Genomic DNA, 15,622 nt, shown 5'->3' on the forward strand with positions numbered 1-15,622 from the left:
ACCCCATGGACCCCATGGAGGAGCCCATCAGGCTCCTCTGTCCATGGGATTTTCCAGGCAAGAGTATTGGAGTGGGGTGCCATTGCCTTAGTATCCATGAATTACTCTTCCCAACTTGTGAATTATATATCAGGATTGCTAAGGTAGATGCCTAGAAGTGTTTGTGGAAGGGAGGACCAGTTAATAATGACGACTTACCTAATAGTAACAGGTTTAATTTGGCTGCTTTCATGTGGATTTATGTATAGAATTCATGAAACTAAGTGTCTCACCTACGTAGACTTTAGAAATGAAAGTCTGATATTAAGTGGTAGATTTTTTTTCTTGTAATTGGAACTTCCTGTGCTCATCTATCTCTGCAGTGAATGAACCATATATACATATTTTGATACTTGGAACACTTTACTACAGACATTGTTCAATGTAGTTGCTTCAACTGCCCAGCAATTAAAATCCCAAAACTGTTTTGTTTAGCATGAATTAGTGTGCTGCTGTTTAGAATTTTTCCACCCCTTGGTTTAAAAATGCATTGATTTATCCCTATATACTTATTTGGTCCAATACCATTTCCCAAAAGATGAGGGAATAATGATGGAGTGTGAACCTTAGTTCAAGGATGCTTGTGCATTTCCACTACTTCCTCCATCTCACTCTGCAGCAACTTCTTAGACTATCTGTGCGCTCACAAGTTCAGAGCAGGTGGTCTAGCTATTTCAGTCCATTTTTAGAACCTGTCACCTAAATTTTCAACACTTGGGTAATATTAATATATCATTGCAAGAAGCAAGAAAGCAAGTTGGTAGGTTCACCTTTCTGCTTATCTAACAGAACTTGCAATTACCTAGGGATTTCTTATCGGTTAACTTATCTAATTTTGCCAGTAACCAAGAAGTAAGCAAATGAGTGTAAATGCATATTTCTTCCAGATGAGTTCCCCTGACCTTTTAGATTTCATTCTGGTGACTTCCTAACCTTCAGCAAGGTAGATTGCTGATGTTGGGAGAGGAGAGGGCTGGTTATCAGGTTGCTGTTTCTCTGTCAACCTGAAATTCAACAAATATTAATAGATAGAAAATTCTTTTTTATTTTTAAATGACTCATTTTTCCTTTATCTTATTTAAAAGCAACCAGATCTTCCTAAAGGAAATCAGCTAAATCATGAAGCATCACTCTTAGAGTGATAACTGATATATCAAGTACACAGGTAATAGTTAACAATAAGTTAACTTACTGAATCACTGTGCTATACACTTGATACTAACACCACATTGAAAATCAACTATACTACAATAAATAAAATAATGTAAAAGTAGTGCATACATATATGCATCAAATGATATGCGGTAGAATGTTCATAGAAGCCCAATTCATAACAGCTCCAAATTGGATAAAATTTGTGGTATATTCATATAATGAGATATGTGGTAATGATAGTGAACAAGATACAACATAGCTGGAACTTCATAAATGTTGTGTTGAGTAAAATAAAGCAGATGCAGAAGCAAGAAAAAAATTAAATAAATAAATAAAATACAGGTGCTTCTAAATAATGTATTTTTTTTTCTTGAATTCTTCTAACATTCAAAATGACTCGTCTACCTTTCAAGGTGACTGTTGTAACGGCAATCAAGTAGAAAGTGGGACCTGTTTACCAGTTAAGATTTATGTGTACAAGAACCATAGGCAAAATCACAGAGGGGCGCAAATGTGTAAACCATGTATCCTGAAGTCCATGTGCTGCGTGTACTACATGGCTGGGCTGACTTCATTCAGGATTACTTCATTTGGGAACGAGAAAGCACAAATTGATGCTGTGTGTTCTAGGAAACAAACTGCTAAGTTTCATCTGTATGATTTATTTAAAAGCTAGCTTGAAATTAGGAAGAGGGATGAGTTTTGTTAAATGAACTTGGGAAGGATAGATATGAGAGCAATCAAGTATTTACTGGTCAATTGGGGAAAGTATACCTAGATATGAGGGAAGATTATTGAAGAAGGTGTGAATAGTGTTCAGTTCAGTTCAGTCACTCAGTCGTGTCCAACTCTTTGTGAACCCATGAATTGCAGCATGCCAGGCCTCCCTGTCCATCACCATCTCCCAGAGTTCACTCAAACTCATGTCCATTGAGTCGGTGATGCCATCCAGCCATCTCATCCTCTGTCATCCCCTTCTCCTCCTGCCCCCAATCCCTCCCAGCATCAGAGTCTTTTCCAATGAGTCAAGTCTTCACATGAGGTGGCCAAAGTACTGGAGTTTCAGCTTTAACATCATTCCTTCCAAAGAACATACACTTAGAAATCAAATGTACGACACTCCTTTTCCCTTGTTCTGATTTATTAGTATTTTGACTACATTTTCTTGAAAGGGACAAACATAATATCCACTGTGCATTTAGGTGCCAAATTCAAAGTAAAAATCATATGTTTCTGTGATTTTGTACCAGCTCCATAATGCTTCTCAAATTACTTCCCCAGAGGCCCTGCAATAGAAGAATTTCAGATGCTTCCATGTTAGTAGTTTGGTCCTTAAAGAAAAAAAAAAAAAAAAAAACCTTAAAAATATTTCATAGATTGCTTATTCTCTATTCTAAAGAGAGTATTCTACTCTCTTCCTTTGCCCTTAGGATGGGAGGGAAGCAGAATGAAATATAGTATCTTTTACTATCTAATAATATGAAGTAAAGTTCTTCTGAATTCAGATTTTAAAACTACAGCTCGGTGTCCCCAGCCTTACCGTGACACCGTGATGACTTTTGTCCCTGAAGCAAGGGCGCTGGTGACCGAGGCAGGGGCTGCTGTCTCTGGTCCCGCCAGACTGTCCAGGGTCAGGGGAGAAGTGCTCTGCAGGGCCCTATCGTGTCCCCACAGGCCCTCAAGTCACACAGCTCTTTCAGTGCGCTCATACGTACCACCCACCAGCCAGGGTATTGTGTGTTCAAAAGTCTATTCAGTCATAACCCTATGGACTGTAGCCCACCGGGCTCCTCTGTCCACAGGATTCTCCAGGCAAGAATACTAGAGTGGATTGCCATGCCCTCCTCCAGGGGATCTCTCCGACCCAGGAAGATCTCTTATGTCTCTGGCATTGGGAGGTGGGTTCTTTACCACTAGCACCACCTGAACCAAGGTACTGAAGCTTGCCCAAAGTGCCAGCATGTCTTCCTGACTGGGTTAGCTGGGGACCCTGACATTGGAGCCCAGTCTTTTTTTGAAGGGTGGGGTGGAGGAGAGGGGGCGTTGCACTGGGTCTTCATTGCTGTGCTTTCTCTGGTTGTAGCGAGCATGGGCTACTCTTCATTGTGGTGCACAGGCTTCTCATTGTGGTGGCTTCCCTTGCTGTGGAGCACGGGCTCTAGGCACGAAGCCCTCAGCGCTGCAGCGTGTGGGCTCTGTGATTATGGTGTGCGGCCCCAGGACGCGTGGGCATCAGTAGCTGCAGCACAGTGACTTAGTTGCCCTGAGGCATGGGGAATCTTCCCAGAGCAGGGATCAAACCCGGGTCCCCTGCACTGACAGGTGGATCCCCATCCATGGTGTCACCAGGAAAGTCCTGAGCCCTGGGCTTGAATCTAGCCTTCGTATTTTTTATCTGTTCCTCAGACATAAGGAGTTTTCCCTCCCCTTCTTCCCATACCTCCCCCCACATTCCCACTCCATGTTGGACCACTTCAATCCACTGGCCGTTTCCCAGACATGTCTTACCTTGATAAACAAATTTACCTACTAAGTTGCCAGCTACCTCTGAGCCTAAAGCCCAAGGTGTATGGAGAAGGGTAACCTTTGTTTCCAAGCCCCTCCTACCCCCTCAAAAGGCATAATTTCCTTTCCTCCAGAACAGTGGATTCCTAAGTGGCGCTAGTGGTAAAGAACCTACCTCCCAATGTAGGAGACATAAGAGATCTTCCTGGGTCGGGGAGATCCCCTGGAGGAGGGCATGGCAATCCACTCCAGCGTTCTTGCCTGGAGAATCCCTTTCCTTAGAATTAATGAGAATCACTCATGGCTCCTTCCATAGGTGATTCGTTCTCTCTCTAATAGAGAAGCAGCTAATAAGGTGGTTCAAGATGGTGCTTAATGACCCATCTGTGAACTTGACTCGAGGGTGCAATCATCACCTCTCTTGCCCACATAGCTCCTGAGGCATGAGTGAAAGCAGATGTTAATGTTGAGACAGTCATACTCTTTAAGGTCAATTAATCCAATCCTAAGCATCATGTATCCGTATTCACAAAAACTCTACATGGTCCATAGACCACAGAGATATTCCAAGTACCTTCTTTCCTAGAGTTTGACTAGGTGTAAGGAGAGTGTCTAGAGTCAGGTTGCTGTGTCTTTGTTTGCACAAGCATATTGACTTGTGCCCAGCTTGCACAAGTTACTCAGTGAATCTACACATTCTACCTTTTCTAATCCTAGTAAAGTCTTCAAATAAATCATTGCACTTGTAAAATTGATCATCTACAATACTTCAGTTCACCTTGTGAGTAATTTTTAGACATTTTTAGTGAACTGGTTGCATTGCACAGTCTAGGGAATAGGCCTTCATTCAGACAATAACATATCAGATATTATATATCTGTTATTATTCAGATAATAACATTAAGCCTATTTGGGGGGCTTCCCAGATGGCACTAGTGGTCAAGAACTAGCCTGCCAATGCTGGAGACATAAGAGACTCAGGTTCAACCGCTGGGTTGGGAAGATCCCCTGGAGGAGGGCACAGCCAACAGCTCCAATATTCTTGCCTGGAGAATCCTATGGACAGAGGAGCCTGGAGGGCTACAATCCTCGGGGTCACGAAGAGTCAGACACGACTGAAGTGACACATACAAGCCTGTTTTTAAAGTCTTAAACTCTCCTAAACACTTTTATTATGATGACTGTTCTTTAGGCTCAGTTAGGAAATACTCCTAATAAAAACTTATTTTAAAAACAAATTGGGTGGAGGTGGGTACAAAATTGAGAGGTCATAATGAGTCAAGAATATTGGAAGTTGCCAACTGAAGAACTCAAACTTCCTACCAGGCTTTAGAAAAAATAACTAAAAGGCCAAGTACTTAGTAGCAGAGAATGTACTGAAATAATGTGAATTCTTTGATCTGTGAGTTGCGTCTCAAGCCTAGCCAAGTACTTTCTTCCAAGCAACCAAATTAGCATTTGTGAGCTAGTTTGACCAGGTAGGACTCCAGCTACCCAGCAAAAGAGGATCTAGTGATACCCTATCATTAGACCCCATAAACTCTTTTTTCTGTTTTGGTTCAGAAAACATCGATTCAAGCTATTCTTCTAATTTATCTTCCTGTTCTTTGGTATATCTATTAATTAGTTCTTGGTTCAGTCTCAATATAATGGGACTTGTATGGACTTCTTAAAAATAATTTTTTTTTTTTTTTAAAAAACAGACTCATACACTCTAAAAATAGGACACTCTAGTCTCATTTTAGGATCTAGATTTTTCCTGGTACCAACTCTTATCTACAACCAGCTGTTTAACAGTTAGACAAGTTATATATTCTTTCTCGCCCTCAGTTTCTTAATCCTTATAATGAAAGGGTATGACGAAATTATTCCCTAGGTTTCTTGCCGTTCAGTAGTCTAACCCACTTGGTATTTATTTCTTTAAGGCAACAAAGGGATTGTGGAAGTTAGACTTATCCCTCAAACTTGTCAGTGCTTTAGAATCATCTGTGAATCTTTAAAATATATTGGTGCTTGCATCTCTTTCCACATAGATTCCAACTTAATGGATCTGGGTGTGTCACGGACTTGGACATCATAAGAGGTCCTCATAAAAGTCTCCCAGGATGTGAGGTAGACCTTTTACGCTGCCAGTGGTGATAATGGAGACCTAGATTTGACTCGGAATTCATTAGAACAGGCCTCTCTGGTAACTTAGTGTAGCTTTTATTCCCATAGTCCTACTCCTGTCAGATGTGTGTGTGTTAGTCACTCAATCATGTCCGACTTTTTGTGACCCCATGGGCTGTATTTCACCAGGCTCCTCTGCCCATGGGATTCTCCAAGCAAGAATACCAGAATGGATACAGTTCCCTTCTCCAGGGGATCTTCCCGATCTAGGGATTGAACCCGGGTCTCCTGCATTTCAGGCAAATTCTTTACCATCAAGCCACCAGGGAAGCCCATTCCTGTCAGAACCTACCTTCTACAGTCACAAAGCCAGAGTTGGACAGGAGGTGGTTCTAACAGTGTTTCTACTTACTAGCTATTTACTTATTGGTCCCACTTGTTCTAAAATCATTTAAGCACTTGGTGTGGAAAAGCAATGTCAACTACAACACAAGACTGCATACCTGACACATAGTCCACGGCTTGCTACAGTCCATGGGGTTGCAGAGAGTTGGACATGACTGAGTGACTGAACTGAACTGTCCATGAAACCGACATGTGATTTAATCATAGTTGCCACTTGTTGAGAGCTTTCTGTATTCAAGGCACTGAGATCTCTACATCAGTTATTATTGATTTCTTATAACAATACTACAAATTATATTCCCATTTTACAGGTGAAGAAATGAATATTAGATAGATTGACTCAAACCATAGAGCTAGAAAGTAGTGAAAATGTGAAAGACTTCTTAGCCTGAACTCTGACCTGCTACACTATCTGGCCTCTTTCCCAAATTAACTGTCTGGGGAACTTTTAACTCTGGTCTGACTTGGTTTCAAAGGCTGGGAGAAGTTTTCCAGTTCAGAGCTTTCTAAGTCCTATCTTTCTGCAGCATCCTTCCCAGGGGTTACAGGCAATGATATGTGCTCTCTGTAAATGCCTAACCAGTGCGTACCTCCTCGACTCAGGCACGTTTTGTTCCTGAGGCCCCTACAGCAGTGTCAGCATTTACAAGAAAATCTCCTAAGGACTCCTTTTCAATGTGTGTTAACATAGTCTCATTTCCCCAATTAAATAGTCTGCAAAAATCTTACTGTCTACTCAGCTTGGTCTTTGCAGAGTAGAATCAGTTTTCCTAAAAGCATAGGGATTCAGGCAGTTAAGGGAGACTAGTTTTGCACCAAATGTCAGAAACTTGGCTGCATCATTTCTGGCAAGGTCCCTTATTCTCAAAAGGCTACTTTGAAGATAGTGCTGAAGGCTGTTTGCTGCCCTCTTGGACCCTGAGATGTGCCCTAGAGGTTAATATTTCACATGTCCTAGTTCAGGATCTCAGCTGAGACAGCAAAAGGTTCCAAAGGACAGGGAAGCACACTTCTGACCCTTCCAAAGTGCTAGACACTAGCAAAGACATCGATGTTGCTTCGTCCTTGATTCTCCTTAACTCCCTTTCCTGTGTCTGTTTTATGTGGCTCTTTCTGGAAAGTTAACTGATATGTGAAAGTCCATGGGATTATGACTCTGAAAGCAGCTGGAAAAATACAGGTTAACATCAGTGGAATTAAAAAAAAAGATAAGAACAGCAGCATATATAAAAAGAAAGGGAACACAGATCATGTTCAATTAAAGCCCATCAGCTAATTAGTGATTGATCTTGTGTTACTCAGTCTATTTCAGTATTCATAAGATGGAGACACATTCTATTCACAGAGCTGCCAGGACAAGTGTTCGAAGGGCTTGGTAGGTCTGGGGTTTGTACTATTCCCCTTAACATTAAAAACAGGTCCTCTATCATTTGTAGAATGGGGCCACCTTTAAATAAGTTTTTAACTCAAGTTATTCCTTTTACCAGCATTGAGACTGACCAGGAAAATTCCTATCTGCTCCGAATAATAGGTAAAAAGATAGACTGGGAGGGAGGTGGCAAACTCGTGTCATGATGTTGCTTTAGAACCCCGTAGTCATTCATTAGAATCGTTGCTGATGCCAATACTGTTCCTCCTGATGGAAAAGGTGAGGAAGAAAAGGAAGCACCAGGCAAATTTGTCCCTGCACAAGTGTGTCCCTAGGCTCAGTATTGCAAGGTTCTAAATATTTGCATGAATCACTTTAAGTGCTGAATAAACTATAACAGATTGTTTTCTAGTGCAAAGGACATAGTCATCTTAAGGTGACTCACACAATCTTCTGGTATACATTTCTCAGAACTTTCTCAGAAACCAAAAAATGTTGCAAAATGTCTCCTGATCATCTGATTCTTGTGCTGTGGAAAGGGGAAGTCCCCACATGGTTTGCATGAAGTCCAAAATCCAAGTTAGAGATCTTCACTCAAATGAAGCTCATTTTTTTGACTTAACATAGTTTTCATTTACAACTTTATATTCTGTATTAGACCTTAAAAGGGGGTCAAAATATATAGTAACTTTAGATTCTCGTCTGTTTTCAGATGTATCATCTTATTTCTCTTCTCGGGCATCTAAAGAAGTAAACAGATCATTCTTAAGAACTAGACTAACAAACCAGCTAGGTTTAGATGGAGTAGGGGGAGTGGGGCAGTCCGTGTGACTTTCTAATTATGTTTTTGGACTTTATTAGTAATCCATGTTTTATGATAGCATCTTTTGTGTGTGTTTCCTGATTAACTTTTGGTCCTTAGTCAGAAGGACTATCCTTGCTGGTTGACCTACACACCCAGTGGTTCTCCTTTAAAAATAAAAGTTAAAAATCTTTTTTACCTTACTAGAGCTTTAAAATAGATGCCTTTTTTTTTTTTAAACGATACCCTAATTTGGGAAAGCAGTCACAGGAAATGGTAGGGCCTCTTCTCGTCCTCAGCTTCCTTTTTCAGGCCCAAAGCCTTCCCAAAAATCAATTCATTATAAAACCTATTAGAGATTTTATGAGCACAGTTGACAATTCTGTAACATTGTTGGAAGGAGTATGCATTTGAAATTTTAAACCCTGGATTTAAGTTGATTATTTGTACAGAGGGACCTTAGTCTGGAAGCAAGACTTCCTCTGTCTCCCCCAGGTCAAATGGTAACTTGGGCATTTGGGAGATCTGTGATGAGGGAATTTCTCTTTAAAGCTGTGGAGAAAGGTGAGTGTTTATCACTCTCTTATACACATAACTAGTTGTATGCTTTGGCTAAAAATTTTTCGGTAAACCTTTAATGTTTCTTTATAAAGAGATTTATCTTTGAGTCTTGGAGCCTGTGGGCAAAATCTACCTTCCAATCATTTCAGGGAGCACAGATAACTTTTAAATTGTATGGCCTGCAATAGAGACCTGCCCTTGGCTATTACAACCCAACAGACACATCCTTTTTCTTCAAAAAAAAATATGCTAAGATGCTAAAGGAACGTTTTATACCTTTTTTTTTTTTTTTCTCCCCTGCTCCTTGTAACTGCTCATCCCCAAACCGTGAAAGGATATAGTCAAAGAATACCAAGTACCTTAAAACAATCCTAATGCTATGAATGTTGAACTTCAGTGTCTAACAAAAGAAATTTTTGCTGTAAAACCTGGTAGCACCACTCACTGTAGACCTCTTCCATTTTGAAAGCTGTCTGCTGACACCAGATTTAATGCCTGGTCTTGAGTTATAACGTTGTTACGTCTTGTATCATTTTTATGACTAAACCACACACCACCATTCCCTCTCCCAAGCCCCCTCAAAATGCTTTGTGGCATTTCTCAAATTCCTTTAAAATACTCGCTTTTGAATAAAATTTGCCATGTTTAATGAGCTAAGACTTTTCTTGTCAGCAATAATATCCTATAGAAAAATATGATATTAGACTTCAAAGATGGGGCAACAGATTCTTATGCCAGGTTCTTTCCTGCCAGAATTGAGCAGGAAGGAGTGAAAGTCTTCAGGGACAAGCAAGTAACAGGAATGGTTAGGAAAAGAGAGAGAAGGCAGCTCTGCTAATTCAAAAAGGAAAGGAGTCAAAAAGGAAAAAATTTCTGAAAGAGATGAGAAATATTGGGGTTTCTATATAAGAATGAAAGAAAAGGATATTAAAGATATGCAGGAATATGAATTGGAACAAACTCTGGAAGATAGTGAAGAACAGGGGAACCTGGTGTACTGCAGTTCATGGGGTTGCAAAGAGTCAGACACGACTTAGCGACTGAACGACAGAAACAAATGGGGTAAAACATTTGGTATAAAATGACAACGTCTCATCTTTGTCCTAAGTGCAAGGTTAAGTGGGAAAGCTTTACGTTAAGAATGCCATCATTAAGAAAAAATTCAGATTATCCTAATTCAATGAACATAAGCCATGGACTGGAGCTCCAAGATTGTCATGGGAGCAAAAAATGGGGGGAAAGGGGGCTCACAAAAAGGTATAGATGTGTGATGCATGCAGTCAGGTATGCTCAAAAGAATGAAAGCAAAGTAACTGGATTTGGTCAGAAGAGCCATTAGTAGTTGGAGCTGACTTTCTGAGATTAGCATTAAGATGAATAGTTCTTCAAGAGGAAGAGAGCACCAATTTTAGATGTTTAAATCATGAAGCAGTAACTGGAGGACTGTGGGGTCACATGGAAGTGTTTTCCTTATTTCTAAGATACGATGAGCAACTAAGAAAGGAAAGGGCCCAAGGGGAGAAGCTGAGGATGCAGGAGGATGGATGTTGATGTTTCTCCTTAGATCAGAGCTTGGTCTCACTGCCTGATGTTAACATGGGGAAATATCCTCTTGATTTGAAAGAAGAGCATTATTATTGGCTTCCTGAAATTAGAAGACTAGGAATATGACTAGGAGATTTATCACATTGCTGGAAAATAAATCTTGGAACCACTTGAAATCAACCAAGACACACACAAAAACAGAGGTGTTGTATTAGTTTCCAAGGGCTGCCGTAACAAATTACCAAAAACTGGGTTACTTGAAACAACAGGAATTTATTCTCTCATGGTCCTGGAAGCCAGAAGCCCCAAATCAATACGTCATCAGGGTTTATTCCTTCTGAAGGTGCTGAGAGAGTACTCATTGCACATCTGTCTCTTAGCATCTGGGGGACATTGGCCATCCTGGCATTCCTGATTTGTAGATGCATCAATCCAATATCTACCTCTGTATTCACATCACCTCTGCAGTGTGTCTCGGTACTTCTAATCTCCCCTTGCCTTTCTTTTATAATGACATTTGTTATGGAATTTAGTTCAGTTTAGTTCAGTTCAGTTCAGTAGCTCAGTCGTGTCCGACTCTTTGCGACCCCATGAATCACAGCACGCCAGGCCTCCCTGTCCATCACCAACTCCCAGAGTTCACTCAGACTCACATCCATTGAGTCAGTGATGCCATCCAGCAATCTCATCCTCTGTCGTCCCCTTCTCCTCTTGCCCCCTATCCCTCCCAGCATCAGAGTCTTTTCCAATGAGTCAACTCTTCACATGAGGTGGCCAAAGTACTGGAGTTTCAGCTTTAGCATCAGTCCTTCCAAAGAAATCCCAGGGCTGATCTCCTTCAGAATGGACTGGTTGGATCTCCTTGCAATCCAAGGAACTCTCAAGAGTCTTATCCAACACCACAGTTCAAAAGCATCAACTCTTCAGCACTCAGCCTTCTTCACAGTCCAACTCTCACATCCATACATGACACTGGAAAAACCATAGCTTTGACGAGACGGACCTTTGTTGGCAAAGTAATGTCTCTGCTTTTGAATATGCTGTCTAGGTTGGTCATAACTTTCTTCCAAGGAGTGAGCGTCTTTTAATTTCATGGCTGCAGTCACCATCTGCAGTGATTTTGGAGCCCAGAAAAATAAAGTCTGACACTGTTTCCACTGTTTTCCCATCTATTTTCCATGAAGTGGTGGGACCGGATGCCATGATCTTCGTTTTCTGAATGTTAAGCTTTAAGCCAATTTTTTCACTCTCCGCTTTCACTTTCATCAAGAGGCTTTTGAGTTCCTCTTCACTTTCTGCCATAATAATTACTTAAAGAAAAATCTAGTAAATACCTTCTTTCCATTTTGGAAACTACAAAGGAAACAGTCCTACCCACTCCCATGCTGTCAGAGTTCAGTTTAACAGAGAAGAACAAAATGAGTCTGAAGAACTACACTCAGCAGTCACTGGTTGTGGGCCTATTAGGACATAAAGTCTGGGTTCGCTGTGTTGTGATCTCATTGTGCCTCTAAACTCTGCCCACAGGCGTCTGTAGCAGGCTATGTTTGTTTGAGACGACTCCATCAGGGATCGCCTGCTGTCACTAACAGTCTGCTGGTGCTGGAGCTGGCCGTCTGCCTTCTTGCCATGTCTAACGAAGTAGAAACGAGCGCAACTAATGGTCAGCCTGACCAACAGGCTGCACCAAAGGCACCATCCAAGAAGGAAAAGAAGAAAGGTATGAAGGAATCTTCTTGAGCCCTATGAGGGGAGCTAGTGGTGGTTACCAGTGAAGAAGGATGACGTTCAAGGGAAAGTAAGATTTGGCCCTTGCCTTGATTCAATCTCAGCCAAGTCTCAAGTTCTCCTAAATATGAAAGTAAGACTTTGGCGGAGGAGATTGGTTCAATTCCTCTATGCTAAGACGAATATATATATGAACCCAGTAATTGCCTCAACTTGGATCCTGCTGGGAAACTTTCATAGATATTATTCAGTTAGAAAATGCAACCGTGAAGTATTACATGGTTATCTTTCAGTAACCTATGTATGATTTTGCTTTACCGAAGTAGCTGTTTTATAAAAATCAAGATCTTTTTTTTATAAGACCCTCTTCTTTCGACACAAAAGGACCACTAGAAAGTGTCAGTATCCTTAATCATTCACAGTTTGAGAATATGCCATGATTTCTTTGCCTTTCACATCCATGCTTTAGAAATGGGAATGAGAAGAGAAGCAAAAGAAGTTATATTGATGAAATAATCATCTCGATGGTTTTCAAGGGATTTTACCCACTGTTCTGTTCTGCTTTATTGACAGTTCGAAAATGTTAGTAAATTGTGCAGTGGCTTATTTTCCTTTTATAGAAAAAATATTATCCTCCTTATATTCTTTTTTAAAAATATTTTTACAACTATGATGAAGAATATCCCAGAATATCCCCCAATCCTATCTCACATATTCCCATAAGTTTCCCATAATTCAGCCCATTCTGCATCATTAAGAGTTTATTTTCTCTCCACCCCAGTGCCATACACAGTTTTACAAAGTGTGATTTTTTTTAACTCAGAGGAAATAAGGATAATGGTAAAATGTTGCATTGATCAATTGTAGTATAATCAAGATTTATGTAACTCAGATTTTTAGATTCTACAGCATTTTTGGTCATACCTGGGGCTGATATTTCAGCACATGTATGAACTTGATCCTCTAACTTTTTCTTTTCTCAGGCACTGAAAAGACAGATGAATATCTTTTGGCAAGATTCAAAGGTGATGGTGTGAAATACAAGGCCAAGCTAATTGGCATTGATGATGTGCCAGATGCAAGAGGGGATAAAATGAGCCAAGATTCTATGATGAAACTAAAGGTAACAGAGGAAAGCATAATTTGTTGCTATGTTAAGCAGATGTCCAGCAGAGGGAGTGATATTAGAAATTTGTATTTACTTATGGCTTTCCTGGTAACTCAGTGATAAAGAACCCGCTTGCCAATGCAGAAGACTGGGGTTTGATCCCTGGATTGGGAAGATTCCCTGGAGGAGGGTGTGGCAACCCACTGCATTATTCTTGCCTAGAGAATCCCCATGGACAGAGGAGCCTGGTGGGCTACAGTCCATGGAGTAGCAAAGAGCTGGACACGACTAAAGCAACTTAGCATGCAGTCATGTACAGAAGGACCCGAGATGCCTTTGCCTTTGAGCAGACCAAATTTCAGAGCCTGGAGGTATTTGGGTAAAATTCAGGACTCTTCTTTGAAACTAATGCTATTTAGTGTTAGTCCTTTAGGTTTATTTAAATTTTTAAATTCTAATACCGCCACACTATGTACCTCATTAAGGAAGTAATACTCATTAAATAAGACAAGGCCTAGAAGAAACATCTTTGAAGACATTTGAAGATCTTCTGGTTCAATCTTCTTGTCTTTGCCAGTGACTCTTCAGTGGCCAAGGGAATTAGAAGGACTTGCCCAAGTTCACATAGCTAACTAGTGATCTCCTGGCTTGCTGTCTTCCATTTAATCCTGCTGTCTCTTATAAAGGATGCTTAATCCTTTCATAGATGGTAAACCAAGCTGAAAACAAAGCTGATTGTCTTTTAAAATTTTAGAATCAGAGGCATCATAGGGTGCTTTTAACTAGAGTTTTTCTTGTTCTCCCAATCTCATCAGGGAATGGCGGCAGCTGCTCGGTCTCAGGGACAACACAAGCAGAGGATCTGGGTCAATATTTCTCTTTCTGGAATAAAAATCATTGATGAGAAAACTGGGGTAAGAATTCACTTTTGCTGGCACCTTTCTGACCATCTGAGTCTGACAAATAATTTGTGGCATAAATTTCAGCTGCCATTTTCCCTTTTCAAAATTCTGTAGGAAAAAAAAAAGTACATATTGCTGCACTTTTCCAGGAGTAACAGGCAAAAAACAGACAGGATAGGAGGTGAGGAGTCATGATACTTTACTTTGAAATTTATTTCCTGTAATAGATGTGAACCTCAAGTCAATAAGTCTAACCTCAACACTGGTATACCATAGATACCAGTATCAGTCAGGTATTTTTGTGGACTAAAAGATTAATCCTTACCCCTTGTTTGTGATTCTGTCATAGATCCGTGTATGGGTCTATTTTAATATATTGGTCATGGGTGAACTTGGTGAACAAAACATCTTCCTTTCTTTTTCCCTCTCCCCTTCCTTCTCACCCCATGGGTGTAACCTTGCTCATTTTCTGTGGTTACTGTTATTCTATCACATGAATAGTCTTTCTTAATTTCGTTTGTTTGAGTTTTATCAAAAACTATCATACTTCAAGTGTTCTGGGATTTTTTTTTTCTTCCCTCTACTCTATATAACATCAGATTCATCTATTTAAAACGGGTTTTCATTGCTACACAATAGTTTATTGTATCAGGATACTGTGCGGAGATCTCCCATTGCTATTCAACCCTTCCTAGAGATTCTCATTATTTAATATGCAAAAATCCATTGGTCAGACTTAGGGCCCTGGAATCCTGGTACAGCTTAGCCACCCTGCTACCTTCATGCACTGCTGTTTCTACTGTCCCTGATCTTTTGACTCTTGTTTTCATAAGCCTGCCAGAGAATAGTGACAGGTTTCCCTCACAAGCATTCTCTTATTCCCAAACCTCCTAATATGCCCAATACAAACTTTCAGTGGCCTTAGTTACTGAGAAACAAAAGCGAAGACACATTCTGGGCACCTAAAAATATCACTCAAGAGTTGAGGCCTACTGTCTACTTGAAAGGATCAAGAGAAAGGAGAGTAGGGAACTGAGGGGAAGGCACTGCTGAATCAATAAGCCTCCTTCGTATGACACTCCTGGATGATGACATGAACATCTAAGTGAGGTTAGTAAGTACTTGGTGACAGAATTTGGTGACTTCCAGAATGTCCCAGGGGTAATTGCCCCAATAATACTTATGGTGGTTCTCTGACGTGTCTGAGCCATTGTCAAAGGATCCTTGTGAACATTCCTCTAGCTTAGATATGCCGTTCACTTAAGTCTGAGTTGGGAAAGTCAGAAGCAGAAGCTATTAAGAGGTGGCAAGAATACACAGAAGAACTATACAAAAAAGATCTTCATGACCCAGATAACCATGATGGTGTGATCACTCACCTAGAGCCAGACATG

At 40.6% G+C, this 15,622-nt stretch overlaps 1 protein-coding gene across 3 annotated transcripts in view; it reads left to right on the plus strand.

The window, feature by feature from the left end:
• The window catches only part of DAB2 (DAB adaptor protein 2), a 56,468-nt gene that overhangs the window by 20,428 nt on the left and 20,418 nt on the right, over window positions 1-15,622 (plus strand). For all 3 annotated transcript variants that reach the window (XM_055555333.1, XM_055555334.1, XM_055555331.1), the window contains 3 exons: window positions 12,018-12,210; window positions 13,202-13,341; window positions 14,142-14,240. In XM_055555333.1, coding sequence (XP_055411308.1) covers window positions 12,120-12,210; window positions 13,202-13,341; window positions 14,142-14,240 — 330 coding nt within the window. In that variant the 5' untranslated portion in view covers window positions 12,018-12,119. The remainder of the gene's footprint in view (window positions 1-12,017; window positions 12,211-13,201; window positions 13,342-14,141; window positions 14,241-15,622) is intronic.

This window comes from Bubalus kerabau, chromosome 18 (genome assembly GCF_029407905.1).
Source record: "Bubalus kerabau isolate K-KA32 ecotype Philippines breed swamp buffalo chromosome 18, PCC_UOA_SB_1v2, whole genome shotgun sequence".
Lineage (NCBI taxonomy): Eukaryota > Metazoa > Chordata > Mammalia > Artiodactyla > Bovidae > Bubalus > Bubalus kerabau.